The 15429-nt window shown below is 40.6% G+C and overlaps 1 protein-coding gene across 2 annotated transcripts; it reads left to right on the top strand.

Moving 5' to 3' along the window:
• Positions 1-440: 440 nt before the first annotated feature.
• NSMCE4A (NSE4 homolog A, SMC5-SMC6 complex component) lies at positions 441-14289 on the top strand. Of its 2 annotated transcripts, none has more exons than XM_063102654.1 (11): positions 441-998; positions 1759-1836; positions 4517-4647; positions 6818-6969; positions 8842-8941; positions 9626-9716; positions 10793-10827; positions 12126-12174; positions 12890-12984; positions 13075-13158; positions 14122-14289. In XM_063102654.1, exons 1-10 carry the CDS (start codon positions 698-700, stop codon positions 13144-13146), a joined length of 1104 nt encoding a protein of 367 aa, XP_062958724.1. In that variant the 5' UTR covers positions 441-697; the 3' UTR covers positions 13147-13158; positions 14122-14289. The 2 variants fall into 2 exon arrangements, with proteins under 2 accessions (XP_062958724.1, XP_062958722.1); XM_063102652.1 differs by having other exon boundaries at positions 444-998; positions 10733-10827.
• Positions 14290-15429: the final 1140 nt, after the last annotated feature.

Below are 15429 nucleotides of genomic sequence, written 5' to 3'. Positions count from 1 at the left end.
AAAATACATGGAATGAAACGCATACTTTTATCTTTGAAACTACACTGAATATAATTTCATCTTCCTTGAATCCATTAGGAGGTATTTTAAGCATCTTTTAGTTTCAGACTAAACTGTGAACAGAAACTGTCACGTTGCAGATATTTAGAAGGATGCTTAACAGAGAGTTTACCATGAAAAAGTCAAGGAATGCTGTTAATTTTTTTTTGGTTTGTTTTTTGGTTTGTTCTTCTGTCCTCACAATGAATGGTCTTGCCAGCTGCACATAAACCCCCTTTGGTCCCCTCCCTCCCCCGATGGGTCTGGGAAAGAGGTCACAGATGGTGAGTGGCAGGCCACGTATCGGGTCCCCACGTCCCGCGCCCTTCCTCCTCCGCTGCAGGAGCTTCGCTCAACAAAACATGCCCCGCACGCCTGTGCTGTTGCCAGGCCACGGCCGTGTCCTGCGGAGCCAGGGACTCCCGGGGACAATGCAGGCCCGGTCCAGTGAGGTGGGCCTGGGGGACAGAAAACCGAGATTCTAAGGAGCTAACGGCAGGGAGTAAGTTGGCTTTCGTTAAACCAAGGTCAAAGGAACTAACGGCCCTCCGCCCGGCCCCGTCGCCGGCCTCCCGCCACAGGCGTCGCTGTGCGCTCGCGCCGAGCAGGGCTTTCAGTTTCTGGCGCGAACTTCCGCCGTCCCGAAGTTGCAGGGCGAATGGGCACGATGTCCGGGGACAGCAGCGGCAGCCGGGGCGAGGGCCGGGGACGGGGCCGCGACCCGCACCGGGATCGCCCCCGCTCCCGCTCCCGCTCGCGATCCCCTCTGTCGCCCGCGTCCCGCCGCGGCGCCGCACCCGAGCGCAGGGAGGCCCCGGAGCACCCGAGCTTGGAGGACGCAGAGCCGTCGGATTCCGGGGACGAGATGATGGACCCGGCCAGCCTCGAGGCGGAGACCGACCACGGCCTGTGCCGCCAGATCCGCCACCAGTACCGGGCGCTTATCAACTCCGTCCGACGTAAGGCGGCGCGGTCCCCGGCTGCTTTCGGCGGGTGGGGAGGTGGCCGGGAGGCAGGTGGCGGCGCGCGGGCCCCGGCGGCGCAGGCTCGGGAGGGCGCGCAGGGTGACAGCCCCTCGCGGCGGGCCGCGCCTCAACGTGTTGACAAAGTGCTCCCACATCCGTTTTGTCGCCGGGGCCGCACGACCTTGGCGGGGGCGCGCAGGTCCTCGACGGGCAGGCTGGGACAGCTGGAGGCCAGACCCGTCCCGGTGACTCGCCTGGTCTCAGCCAGCCAGCAGGGGAGAGGCGGGACACGGGCACCAGCTGCTTTTATTGCAGTCAGCGGCTCTCAACATGGGTTCGCCAGCCCCGCAGCGTCAGCGTCGCCCGAGAACTGTCACAAATGCATTCTCGGACCCCACCCGGACCTAGCGAATCTGAGACTCCGGGTGGGGCCCCCCGCCTATCTGTCGCTTGGCCTTGCAGTGATTGTGTTGCTTGCAAAGTTTGAGACCCTCTCTGTTGTGGAGCATTCCTCAGAGGCTGCAGCAAGAGTCGAGCCCTTTGGGTTAAGGTTGGAGGGAGCCAGGGTTTCCTCTGAAAGTTCAGATTAAGAGTAGAGTCGCCTTTCTCTTTCCGTGCCATTTTGGTTTAAAAGATAAGGACGTTTGAAATAATTACCCGGGGAGCGGGGAGCGAGGCATGGCTTTACTACTTTGTCCACTACTCGTTAGTGAATGATGAGCAAATTTCCCAAAGTCTGCATTTTTTTAAACAGAAAACCGGGAGGACATACTGAATGCCAGCGACAAACTAACAGAGGTCCTTGAAGAAGCCAACACTCTGTTTAATGGAGGTAATTCCTTATTTTATGTTATCATACGTTTATGATAGTTTTAATTAGTTTTATGTAAGAGCCAAATTATTGACATCTCACACAGTTCCCATCTTTATAGTAGTGCTTTACCAGTTTGGGGACCTTTTTAATGTTAGCAATAATACTACTTGTATTGTGCACTTAACCATTTGCTAAGCATAAGCTAGGGATCTGCATGAAATTCTGGGGGTGGGTTCCATGATCAGTTTTAACAAGCCCTCCAGGTGATTCTGTTGCCTGTTCAAGTTTGAGGACTTTACATGTACTATCTTTTCTCTTCCTCCCGTATTTACTGCTGTATCCCCGGGAAACATTTGTTGAATGGATGATTAAAGAAGAAGTGAGCTAGCCTCTGACATCCTGTTTCTTTTCCTGTCCCCCCTCCCGGTCTCCCCTTCCGCAGCTCCTTGCTGTTGGTCCATCTATAACCCAGTGGAGGTGGCCATGTCTACAAGTGGCCGTGGTCTCCAATCAGGGGTGTGTGTGTATGAGACAAAGAGAGAGAGGGAGAGAGAAATCTCAGAGCACTGACCTCTACACCATGGGAGCTTTAAAAAATAATCTTAGGTTGAATTAAAAACAGCAGCAGTGGTAGTGGTAGTCCCTGATGTAGGCACTGGGTCACAGAAGACTAGGACAACTACCCACACCCCTGTTCCCTCCAGGCCCCTCTCTAGCAGTTCTGTAGGAGTAGAAAGGGACAATGCAAACAAATACCGGGGGGTAAAAGAGTCAGAAGAATTGGCAGTGCCCTGACATAACTCCTCATATTCTTGGGGAACCAGAACATTTATTTCTTGTCGTTTCCATAGCATGCTAGAGGTTTACATGTTGTCTCCTTGAACACTTTTCTGCCTCTGTGCTCTCCAATTTGTGTCTTCCTTGCTGTGACCACGACTTTTTACTGTTCCCCGTCTTGGCCTACCACATTTGCTGAATCTCATCAAAACCTTCAGGAACCAAATCTTTCTCTTTCACCTGGTTACATCCCCCCCTCCACCTTCTTTAGCTTTTTCCTGCTTCCCCAGCCTGGACCCCCAACTGGTCTCCTCACTTACTCTGAGCTCATTTACTCCCTTGATATTTACTGTGCATCTTAGTAGCTCTTTATCCACACCTCGTTTCCCCCCGCAGCTGTTCCCAGTGTTTAAATCAAAATTTTAAGGCAGAATTGTTCACTCAGCTGGACCCAAGGAGTTGCTCTGCAAACAGAATCTAGATGCTTGGCATTTAAGGATTCGACACAGTGGTCTCAGTTTTGACTCTTTAGAGACCTTAAAGTCATCCACGAGGAGACCTTTGCACTTTTCCTGCAGCAAGTGCCCAGAGGCTGCCAGGCAAGGGAGATGAGAGCAGAGCCCAGGACAAGTCTGCCCAGGAACCCGCGTCATCTGGTTCTCTTACCACTGACTTTCACAGCGACTCTCCCAAAATGATCACTTTTCCTTTGAGAACGCAGAGGATGGATAAGAACAAAAACTGTAGTAAACAAGTTTTCCAGCCAAGCCTTTGCTGTTTTTGTGAGGATTGTACAGGAAATCAGTGAGTCAAACAAAATGGCCTTGAGGAGCAAGCCAGGCACAGGCATTTCTGTATGAACTTTGCCCTGTTCATCTCTTCTTGGTTTCCTTTAGAATTCTCCTCTGCAGGTGTTCCCAAACTCCTTTTTTACACTCCCTGTTACCTGCAGGGTCTGATTAAGCCAGCCCCTTCAGCCCTGCTGTTTTTTTTCCAGCCGACCCTTCTTCATCTCTCCAAACTTTATACCACCGCCCCATGGGCATCCTGTGTTTGCCTGCCCCATTCCCTTCTTTTAAGTCTTTTTTTCCCCTTCCATAGCATACCTTAAATTCTATGTCTCCTGTCAAACCTTTTCTGAACATCCATTCTCAGGAGTCACTACCCTGCTGCCTATGGACGGTTCATTTGGGGTTGCTTGTGCTGTCTCAGCTGTTTTACCATGCCCAGGCCAGAGCCACCTGGTGCCTGCCCAGGACATAACCGTTATCTCAGTCCAGGCTCCTTGACAACTCAGCTACTGCTGTTCACAAACCAGCATGCCAAGCACAGTGCCTTTCAAGTAGTGGCCATTCAATTGGACTTATATTGGCACAGATGATAATACTGATTAGAATGGGTTATTGGGGGGCCGACCCTGCGGCTCACTCGGGAGAGTGCGGCGCTGGGAGCGCCGCACTCTCCCGAGTGAGCCGCAGGTTCGGATCCTATATAGGGATGGCCCGTATGCTCACTGGCTGAGCGCGGTGCGGGCGACACCAAGCCAAGGATTGCGATCCCCTTACCGGTCACAAAAAAAAAAAAAAAAAAGATTGGGTTATTGGAGTGAAAGGGAAGAGTGAGTGTTGGAGATGACAGAGGTTTTGTTAGACTGGTGTTATTAAGAGATTGTGGTTCAGTTAATAAGAGTAAGAAAACTAGAGAGAGCTGGCTTCTAGGAAGATGGTCAGCTTTGATTTGAGATTTTGGTGAGTTGGGCAGGGGAGCCAGTTTTAGAAGGAGAGGGGTCCGTTTTCAGCATATTGAGGTTTTTTTGCCCAGTGGGAAATCCTAGCAAAGCAAATAGTTGGAAATTTAGGGAAAATATTTGTGGATAATGTGTATTTTGTAACGTGTTTATCTTTCTTCTTCTTTCGAATAGTGTCCCGAGCGAGAGAAGCAGTCCTAGATGCCCACTTTCTTGTTTTGGCTTCAGATTTGGGCAAAGAGAAAGCAAAGCAGCTACGCTCTGATATGAACTCATTTGATATGTTAAGATATGTGGAAACTCTAGTAAGTTCAAAGCTACAGAATTTTAATAATAAATGTTTTCTCTGTTATATATTGTATAATTATCTAATTTGCTCATATCCATATGCAGCTGGTTTTCACTTCATTTTTCCTTTTTTCTTTTGGTCTCAGATTTCTCCAAAGAGATCTTACCAAGTTAAGCAGATGAAAGTAGAGATATATGGTGAAATTTAGGGTGGGAGCTTGGAGCGGTTTGAAAATCTCTTTTAATGTTCTGTTTAAGACTCTGGGTGCTGTGGTTACTTACAAATGGCCATTTTTCCTCAGCCAGTTCATAAGTGCTCTAGATCATTCTCAGTGACTTGGAACCTTTGTCCTGGGCTGGGTAAAAGCCCACACTGAAGGTGACAGAGCTGGAGATGAGTTAGGCCTGAGGAGGGGACATGTTTTGGTCTGTCTTTGAGAATATTTTAGAACCATATGAATATGATTGGGGTTTTGCTTTTCTTGGTTTTATTTTGTTTTAGTCCCTTTCCTTTGCCTTTTAACAAGTTGGAATAGTTGTTACCTGAAATTTTAAAACTTTTCTTTGATGGATTTACCAAAAAAAGAACACTGTGCTTGCCCTTATATCTTACTCTTTTTTTTTCTTTATTCCACTCTGAGCCAACCTCTGTCCTAGCACAGATAGATGCATCTTGCTATGAACATAGTTTCTGATTGGATGTTTATGTTAAAGGGTTATTAAAATGATTTAGTGCCATGAGATCTGACCAGATAAAGAATTATTTTGTAAAGCCATGAGGCAGATGATTAATTCCAATTTGTTTTTAAAATGTAAAACTTTTCTTTTTATTTTACTTTTTTTTTTATTGTGAAGTAAAATGCATTTAGGAAAATGCACACTAATGTACAATTCAATAAAGTGACCCTACATTGGGTATCTTTTTAAAAATTACTTTTATTTATCAGATTAAGCTCTGTGTCTTAACACATCATAAGAAATTCCAGAAGGTTTACAGCATTAAATATAAAATCTTAAGAGTTGTCTTGTCTCTGGGTGGGGAATACCTTCCCAAGTATAACATCACGTCGAATAGAGACACTCTAGGAAAAAGATTGGTAGATTTGACCTGACAAATGCAGAAAAACTGCAACTTTCTCCCGCAAGGCTACGATGGTAGGACTAGGCAGCAAGAGAACTGAGGAGGACGGGCAATATTGCTCTGACCAGGCTCTTGGAGCTTTTCTTTTGCTCAAAGTTTGGTTGCCTCAGGGTTAAGCTCTCTGAGGGCTTTGTGATTGTTGTTTATATATGATATCATTTTAACTTGATAACTTCTAGGCATTTTATAGCATAATGTAATAAAAGTGTGCTTTCATAAAAGTAAATTCAGTATAATACATTTTCCCTAAGATAGTTTGAGATAAGAGTATTGTTTGACTTCCTTCAGCGCTTTCCAGGAAAGCAATTTTAAGATGAGCGATTCTCTCATGATGCTGGGCCACTGCTCTCTGAATATATTGAGATATAGCCGACTAGACATCTCTAGGAGGTTGGCTAAAAACTAAAATCTGAAAGCCAGCCAGACTTCCCTGTTCTGTCTTAGAGCTTCTGATTTGGGATGTGATTTTATGTTTTTATGCTAGTGTAGCTTTTCTAATAAATGAACTGCTTGTGAACACAAAATTCCCGTGGGCCTAGTTCTGTGGCATACCTACACCCCTCAGCCCGCCAATGGGCTAGAGCAGGGTTCTCGGCCTCGCCACTACTGACATTTTGGTCTGGGTAAGTCTTTGTCTTGGAGGCCTATACTGTGCATTATAAGCTGAGCAGCCTCCCTGGACTCTACCCAGTAGATGTCAGTAGCACATCAGTGTGACAACCAAAAATGTCTTCAGGTATTGCCAAAACACCACTGAGGGCAAAATCACCCCTGATTGAGAACCACTGGTTCAAATGATCTTATTTACTCACCCAAAGGTTCTAAGTACATCGAGGAATATTTTCTGGCAAAAAGAAGGTACCTTTGAAAATAGGAATTTATATATAAAATTATCTTTACAATAAAAAATTAAGCCAACATGTTAAGACAGTGAAAACCAGCTTTTCCCCTGGCCTTTTAAAGGTTTAGTGATACAGATTATTTGGATGTAGTGAATGATTGCTTGTGGCTTAACTGGGGTTTTTTGTTTTCCTTCATTTTTGTAGCTGACACACATGGGTGTAAATCCGCTAGAAGCTGAAGAACTCATCCGTGATGAAGATAGTTCTGATTTTGAATTCATAGTCTATGACTCCTGGAAAATATCAGGCAAAACAGCAGAAAACACCTTTAATAAAACCCATACATTCCACTTTCTGTAAGATTATTTTAAAAGTCCAATGGACCAGCCATTTGTAAACCTTACATTGTTTTTTATTTTAGGGACAAAGATTGGTTGATGTTGTAGAGGTGATGATTGTGATGACATTGTTTAGAGACTTTCTATACAATTTATAAGTTCATAAACTCTTGATGTGGGTGGAACCTTAAAGGATCTCTCATCCTGTTTAGCAGGAACAGCCAAAGACTAGAACCTCCTTACTGATGCTGTCTCCTGGCTTGTTTGCTTTCTAGCTGGTGGGACTTTGGGTCTGTAGCATATGTCTGGTTTTGCTTTATCATCTTTTGAGATTCTTATATAGGAGGATCATATCTCCTACCAATATATGTCAAGTGCCATTTATTATAATATCCTGTTGGATGATCACTGACCTATATTTGAAGACTACTTGAGTCATTGTCACATAAACTGCCCAGTTCATATTTTGGATACAACTCCAATTTTAAGAAAAGTTTTTCTTTATATACAAAAGAAATTGGCTTCTGTCTTAACTTCCTACTCTTTCCTTGGAAAAACCAAGAAAAGCTCTTACGGGTATTTTGTAAGATAGCCTTCAAGTACATTGGTTAGGTTCCTGGTAGATACTTTCTTTAGGACGACCATCCCAGTTGTTTCAGTCTTTTTTTCCTTAATTGGTATAGCTCCTGGGCATTTGTCTTTTCTAATTCACCTTTTTAAACCTCCTGAGATTGGTAGTGTCTCATATAAAAGGGCTTGGAGGTGCGAATGTGATAGGTCTGTGATGTGGGATTAGGCATCTGTTTTTAACACGGCTTCAGGTAACTCAGGTACCCAGAACAGCAAAAAACAAAGATTTGGATATTATGGGATAAAGTCCAAATCTTTGTTTTTTGCTGTTGAGTGCTAAGCTCTGTCATAAATCCTAGGATCTAGACACAAAGCCTTAAACTTTATGTCATCATTGGGCCCAACTTCCAGCCACAGTGAGTACTTATAACTCTGTATCCATGTACTTGCTGTTCTCTCAGCCTCCAATATCCTTTCCCCCATCTTTTTCATATGGTGAGATTTATGTATCCCACAGGCCTCAACTTGGAAGAATTCTAGTAACTTCTCCAGAAGGTATTATTGGTATAGGATCCGATTTCCCAACCAGATCACTCCCATATCTGGGTAAATCTTTCTGTCTAAATGCTCTCACAGCATTTGAGTAATGCTCTATTATAGCACTGTAGGATCTACCATATTATGTTGAAATGGATCTGTGTAAATATATATCTGTCCATCTATTCCATATACTTTCATCTCAAGTGTAGGGACCACATGGGTTTATATTCTTAGAGTCTTAATCACTGCATGATACATCTATTACTGTAGCCTAAGTCTACATTGGGATTTTTTTGAAGGATGGAGAGAGTTCAAAAGGAAAAGGAATCCCATGACCTTTGTTTGACCTATTATCCTAAGACAAGTGCTATGAACCTCTGCCCTGGCACCCCTAGGTCAAAGCTTTTGACCCTACTGGAGCTGTTCCGTTCCCCATCTGTACATGTTCATCCTTCCCCTGATCTCAGAAACTGGCTTTGCAAAATAGACAATAGGCTGTCTGGGAAAACTTCACAGGTATATTCACTGGGTTACTGTACAGAGCAATATGGGGGTGTTTGAGGAGGTGTCCATAGTTGAGTAAGGCTCCTGGGAGCTCTTTTGGAAATACAAAGGAAGCAGAAAGGGTGTCACAAACCTTACTGAGAGTCTTGGTCTGATGACAGCTTATATATCACCGATGCCCGGTTTGACTATACCATGCAAACTGCTTTTAGTCAGTGAAATTAGTTTGCTTAAAAAAACAAATAAAAAAAGACATGAAAACGTATTTTTCATTAGGTTGGGTTCAATACAAGGAGAGTTCCCTGTGCCAAAGCCACGAGTTGATCGTCCAAAAAAAGTTCGTATGATAGAAGAGCAGAAGGCAATGCCTGACCAGGTTTGTTTTTTTAAATGTTGCTTTTAAAAATATCTAAAGTTAAAAGAGCCATTAATATAATAATGTACGTGCAATTTGGCCTTCTTAGGGTCTTGAGTCAGGTTCTATCACTTGAATAATCATTTCATTTAAGCCTTTAAACATTTTAATGGATTGGCCACTTATCTTTGTTTTAACTCATTTCTGTAGTTTTGATCAGTTCTCCTGAACTAGAATTTCTCAACCTCAGCACTGTCAACATTTAGGGCTGGATACTTCTTTATTGTGGGAACTGTCTTGTGCACTGTAAGATGTTTAGCAGCATTCCTGGCCTCTATGTACTAGGTGCCAGTAGCACCCCCTCTCCGGTTGTGACAAAAAATATCTCCAGATATTGGTAAATGTCCTCTGGGGGGCAGAATCACTCCCAGTTGAGACCCACTTTCTAAACTGCCCTTTTTGTATTTTGCTATTTGAAAATGATTGACTTGTTAATGTTACTCTTCTATTAAGAAATTAATATAAAAATGTTACTGAAAATAGAAAGTCTTTTTTTTTTAACTGTAAATTTTAAGACGGGGATAAAAACTGATAGCAATCCCCCAAAAAAGACATTTAGAGGAGTTTGGGTATGCAAGAGAGAAGAAAAAGGTTAACAGGTAAGCGAATAGGTCAGTCAGCTTGATAATGACTTTATTTTTTCAGTTAGAAAAAATGGAAGAATCTCATCAAGAAGCAACAGAAAAAGAGGTAGAAAGAATCTTGGGATTGTTGCAAACATATTTTCGAGATGATCGTAAGTATGACACCAAATTCAAAATGGGGGAATTTGTATTTATCAGGTAGACATGTCAATTTCAATGAGGTTATTTTTATTTAAAAGGCATTTTCAGTTGTGTAAAACATTTGAATCATTTCGATTCTTTCTTAGCATGTATACAAAGGTACTTTAGAAAGTTTGTGGAAAAATAGAATTAAAAGATAAAACAAATCTTTCCATGAACTTTTTAAAGTACCCTCATTTAATGAGGCTTATTCCCTTTAGAAATCAAATCCCATGTGAGAATGTTAGTGAAGTAACTTTACATTTTTATCTTTAAAAGATGGGGTATTTTTTCTGCTACAAAATAAAAGGTGCCATAAAAGTGAGAAAAGAAAAAAAGTACCTGTTCCATCTCTCACTTCTCTAGGTAGCCACGTGTTAAACATGATGTGTAAAAACAAGCACATAAACAGTTGGGGTTTTTTTGTCTTTTTCAAAGGTAATTATACTATACATTCTTTTGCAATGCGACATTTCCATGTGGTCATTCTTCCACAACAATACATATAGATCTCCCTTAGTCTTTTCAATGATTCCTACTGTGTGGCTGCATCATAAGTATATTTAACAGATCCTCTATTAATGGATGAGTTAAGTTCTTTGTTTTGTTTTTATATATATATTTTTAAAAATTTATTATCATATTCTTACAAATCGTGATATTTCTTTATGCCTTTTAATGAGTTAAGTTCTTTATAGCATTTTATTCTTATAGAAACTAATTAAGTGAAAAATCTCATGTAACTGTGAACTTGTGCTAATATTTCTGTAGGGCAGCTTTTTAGAGGAGGTTGTCAGATCAGTGGGATACATACTTCAGAGATATACCACGTTGACCTCCAGAAGCGATGTAGTTATTTGTACTCCCACAACAGAATAAGTGCTCATTCCTTTCTCTGTCTCTGGCTAATGCAAGAGAGTACTGGTCTCATTGATAAGCAATAGTCATTTTTCCTGTTTTGAAGAATTGTTTTCTGTTTTGTCTATAGCTGATACTCCAATGTCCTTCTTTGACTTTGTGATTGATCCAAATTCCTTCCCCCGTACAGTGGAAAACATCTTTCATGTTTCCTTCATTATACGGGTAAGATAGAAGATTATTTCTCTATTTGCACACTTTTAAAAGGACACATAATAAAAGCTATAGATGGGAACTGGCAAAGTTATCTGCACTAAACTATGTATTTTAGACTTACTGTAACAAAACATTAATTGGCATATAAGTGGAAGAAAATAGCTAAAAATTTGTGCACTTGCTTTTACGTTTCAGTGATTATTTAGAGAAAGAATTGGCAAAATTTGAATGTGGAACTATAGATTAGATAACAGTGTGGTATAAATCTTAAATTTCCTGAATTTCATAGTGTCATATTAAGGATAGAATATCCTTGTTCTCAAGAAATACACACTGAAGGATATGGAAAAAGGGGCAGCCTATCTATCATTCTTATGTCATTCATAAATAATATATAAAGAGAGATAGTGATAAAGTAAATGTGGGAAAACTCTAAGAACTCATGAATATAGGTAAAGAATATATGGGAGGTCTTTAGTCTTACAGCTCTTTAAGTCTGAAATTATTATTATTTTTTTTTTGTCTTTTTCATGACCAGTACTCAGCCAGTGAGTGCACCGGCTAGTCCTATATAGGATCCGAACCCGCGGCCGGAGCGTCGCCGCGCTCCCAGCACCGCACTCTCCCGAGTGCGCCACGGGCTCGGCCCAAGTCTGAAATTATTTTGAAATAGGTTTTTATTTGAAGTTGATAGGACAAGCAAACAGAAAGGACATTGTTGGGGGGGAGGGGGGGAGGGAGAAGGGAGGGAGGTTTTGGTGATGGGGAGCAATAATCAGCTACAATGTATATCGACAAAATAAAATTAAAAAAAAAAAAAAAGAAAAAAAACCTAGTCAGAAATGTTCAACGGAAATTTGCTTTAAATTGTCTCTAGTCTTAGAGCAGGTTGCATTCCTGCACATGTAAGATGAATTTGACTTTAACTTTAGACAACGTATTTTCTCTGAAATGATAACAAAGACATATTTTACCAAGTCCCAATGATAGAGTAATGCATAATAAAATGTGGAGTATTCTAAAATATATATAAATCAGTTAAAAAGATAAGACATAGTTTTACCTAACAGAATCTCAGGATGGAGGCTATGACTGGGTTAAAGAGCTGACTAGAAACCTGAAAGATACCCTGTGTAAAGAAAGATTTTCGAGAAGTTTTGTCCCTATCATCTGCTTATTATTGTTATGGTACATTTTGATTGTCTGAGATATAGAATTTTCTAATTGAGTAATTTTTTTTTTTATCCAGTGGTTATAGGTTTGAGTCTAAATTTTAGTCTTCTCTTAAAATCATGTTTTTGTTTTAGGATGGTTTTGCAAGAATAAGACTTGACCAAGACCGACTGCCAATAATAGGTAAATGATACTATGTTTGGAAAAACTAGTTTTAGAGAAAATATATTTGTTATAAGAGCTTATATTATACTAAATATAAATGAGTTTGTTGGTAACTCATTGTATGTGACAAACTTAACTAACTGAAAATACTGAAAACAGTCATAGTTTGAAACTTTGATGGATTCATCTATATCATTGATTCAACATCTACTGCTGTAGAGATGAACAAAAAGTGATATGATTTCCCCCAAATTTTAATTTAGAAAGTTTGTAATTGTGGTCATTTTTGTAGTTTCCTTCTTTCTAACTACGTTTTCCTGGATGACAGCTCCTCTTTTTTTCCTTGAGTTTCTGTGAATCTTTCATTCTCATGCGAATAATTTCACACTCTCATGTCCTTCTAGGGTCTCTGGTAGAGAATGAAATTCTCTTATTGTGATTGTTAACTTTAAACATTCTCAATTTGATACTGACGCAAGGCGTAGCTCTGTGGTTGGTATGTAGATATGCAGAGGTTTTCAGATGTTTGGAATGTGTTCCTCTACTACATGTTTGTTCAAATGGAAGCAAATGGGATTACTTGCTACTGTAATAATACTACAGCATCCCAATAATGCATGAAATCCTAATAAGTGTGTAATATAAGTGTCTTCTCATTCCTGTTATTCATCAGTTTCTGTTCAGATTACCTCTTATGATTTGATAAGCTTTGAAAACTTTGTCTTTCAAACAGAGCCTGCTAATTTTAATGAAGAAAATGAAGGAATTGACCAAAACACACAAGTTAGGAATCAAGCAATTATAGCTTTGAGTTACCATGACTGGAAGGTAAAGCTCTGCATGTTGCCCCTGTATAGTTCTGACTCTGACTTCATTTACTGTAAACCCAGTGCCCAAATGTTCTTTGTTCTCTGCCAGGAGATTGTGAGGACCTTTGAGATTTCAGAGCCTGTAATAGCTTCAAGTCAGAGCCAGCAGAGACCATCTTGATGCCAGCTGAAGGTAACATTTTCTACGGGACAGCTGCACAGTTCTATTAGAGTTTATTTGGCAATCCAAACCATTATACTTTTTCCCCCAGTAAAGTTTGGATTTTGCCTCCCTCTAGTGCTTCCTCCTTAGAATTCTGTGTACCTGGTGACAAAGGTGGAGGCAGGACACAGTGGTTGTAAATGCCCTTCTATGGATGGATTACTTTGATGTTCTTAAGATTTGCAGTTGAAAGAGGCAGAGCAGGAGTTTATTCTTGGCTTTTTTCCCCCTAAAAAACTGATAAATTAGATAAATGAAACATTCAATCCTTCCATCAGTATTGTTCACTGTCTCATTAGATTTGCTTATTTTGAAGATATAAAGCAGAAAAGGAGGATTAGGATTTAGGATAGAATTACTTTAAAATGATGTTAGTAAATGGGCATATCTGAAATTTGAATTATGCTATGAAATAATTTTTCATTTTTATCAAGGAGAATATTTATAGAAAGAAATCTTAGTAACGGCCTGGCATTCTGTACTGCAAACAGCTGGGGTAGGGGATCAGAAGACCTAGATTCTGTTGGCTCTGCCCTTTACTTTAAGATCTTGGGCAAATCACTTAATCTCATTCAGCTTCATTTTCCTTATCTATAAATCAATAAAATTGGGGGATTTCTGAACTAGATTACTGCTAAGGTTTTTTTTCTAGCTCAAATTTTCTATGATTTTAAGAATTAATATGTGCTTTTTAGTACTTAATGTAAACTCTTAATATGTGCTTCAATTAATTGAACTTCTTTTGTTCCAAGATAATTTACTTCTGTAACAATGTTTTGAGGTAAAGAGGGGAATAGATTTACAGTACATAATGTGGATTAACCTGGGCCGTACTCACTGAGGAGGGACTAGTTATTAGATTTCATTTATGTATATTATATAAACTTTTATCATTTTTAAACTGTTAACCAGCTATTTTTTTCCCCTTTTTAGGACTCAAATGGATAGTGAAATCCAAAAAGGAAAGCAGCATGTACTGTATATATTGTATGATTAAGCATTTTTAAAGATCGTTTTTAGTAAAATGTAGCTTTTGATAGTTAATGAATTTGTCATAGTTGTCTTTGATTAAAGGAAATTCACTGCCATATTCACAAATAATTGTAGTTACTCTTTATTTTCTGATCATGGGAGAGTTTCTCCTTTTTTCAATCCTATTCATTGAAATTTTTACTTAGGTTAGTAATGCTCTATAGATCATTATGGTTCCTTTTACTTCTCTTTAGAAGTAAAGTTAACTAGTCAAGTCAACAAATAGGTTGTGCCATATGAAATTATTGTTTTTGCAGGTAAAAAATAGTCAAATATCAGCAATTTTACATGATTTGGCCTATGATTTACACACATGAGACTATTAAATCCTCTGGCAAGCCAGGCTGGATTGCTTTCCTTCCCAGCAACACCAACCCTGGATCCCTCTTACTAGTATGCTCTCATCTCTGCTGGGCTTGCAAGTTTGCACTGAAGATTTTCTGGGTCTTAGTTTGCTCCTTCTCCTATTCCCATCTTTCTCCTTTGATCTTTTCTCACTCCTTCCCTGTGGTATTGGGGGAGAGGTGTCTCTTCTGTGGAAGGTCTGGATTTCAGCTCTTCTTGCTTCCTGGAGGCTCTGTTCTGTCAGCCAGCCCCTCTACCCACATCTGGTGTTTTCCCTTCAACCATTCTCATATCTTAAAGAAATTACTGTGACCCTCCTCAAGCCACTGTCCTGTCTCCTCTTTAAATAAGAACCACTTGCTGTCTCCCCTTTTGTCAGTCCTCAAAGCATGGTGGTGTGGCACCTCCTTGCCCACCAATCTACTGAGTAAGTCTGTTTTATGTCAAATTTGCTGATTTCCTTTCCAAATTGTTAACTCCAATGGATACTTGCTGTGCATTTGACACATGAAAATTGACGCCTTGAAACTGTACATCCTTGATATGTGTTGCTTTCCCTGGTCTCCTTCTACTGCCTTACTCTTGTGATTCATACTTCATTTATGTCCTGAAAAGTCTCAAAACTTTGATGCCTAAACTTCTTGAAAAAGCTACAGATATATGTAAGCAATGGCTTACTGGACAGTATATGGGCTGTTTTAAATGTGTATAAAATAGCTCCCCCAATCTTCTCATAATCCCTGTACTGGCACTTTTACTACTTTATTTCCTCAAACAGAAACCTAGGATTTTTTTTTTTTTTTGCCTCCCCACCCTGTCTCTGATTCCCATTTGGTCTCCTGATCCTCTCCATTGTGCCCAGGT

The sequence above is a fragment of the Cynocephalus volans genome, chromosome 7, assembly GCF_027409185.1.
Source record: "Cynocephalus volans isolate mCynVol1 chromosome 7, mCynVol1.pri, whole genome shotgun sequence".
Lineage (NCBI taxonomy): Eukaryota > Metazoa > Chordata > Mammalia > Dermoptera > Cynocephalidae > Cynocephalus > Cynocephalus volans.
This window is presented reverse-complemented; position numbering and strand designations above follow the sequence as displayed.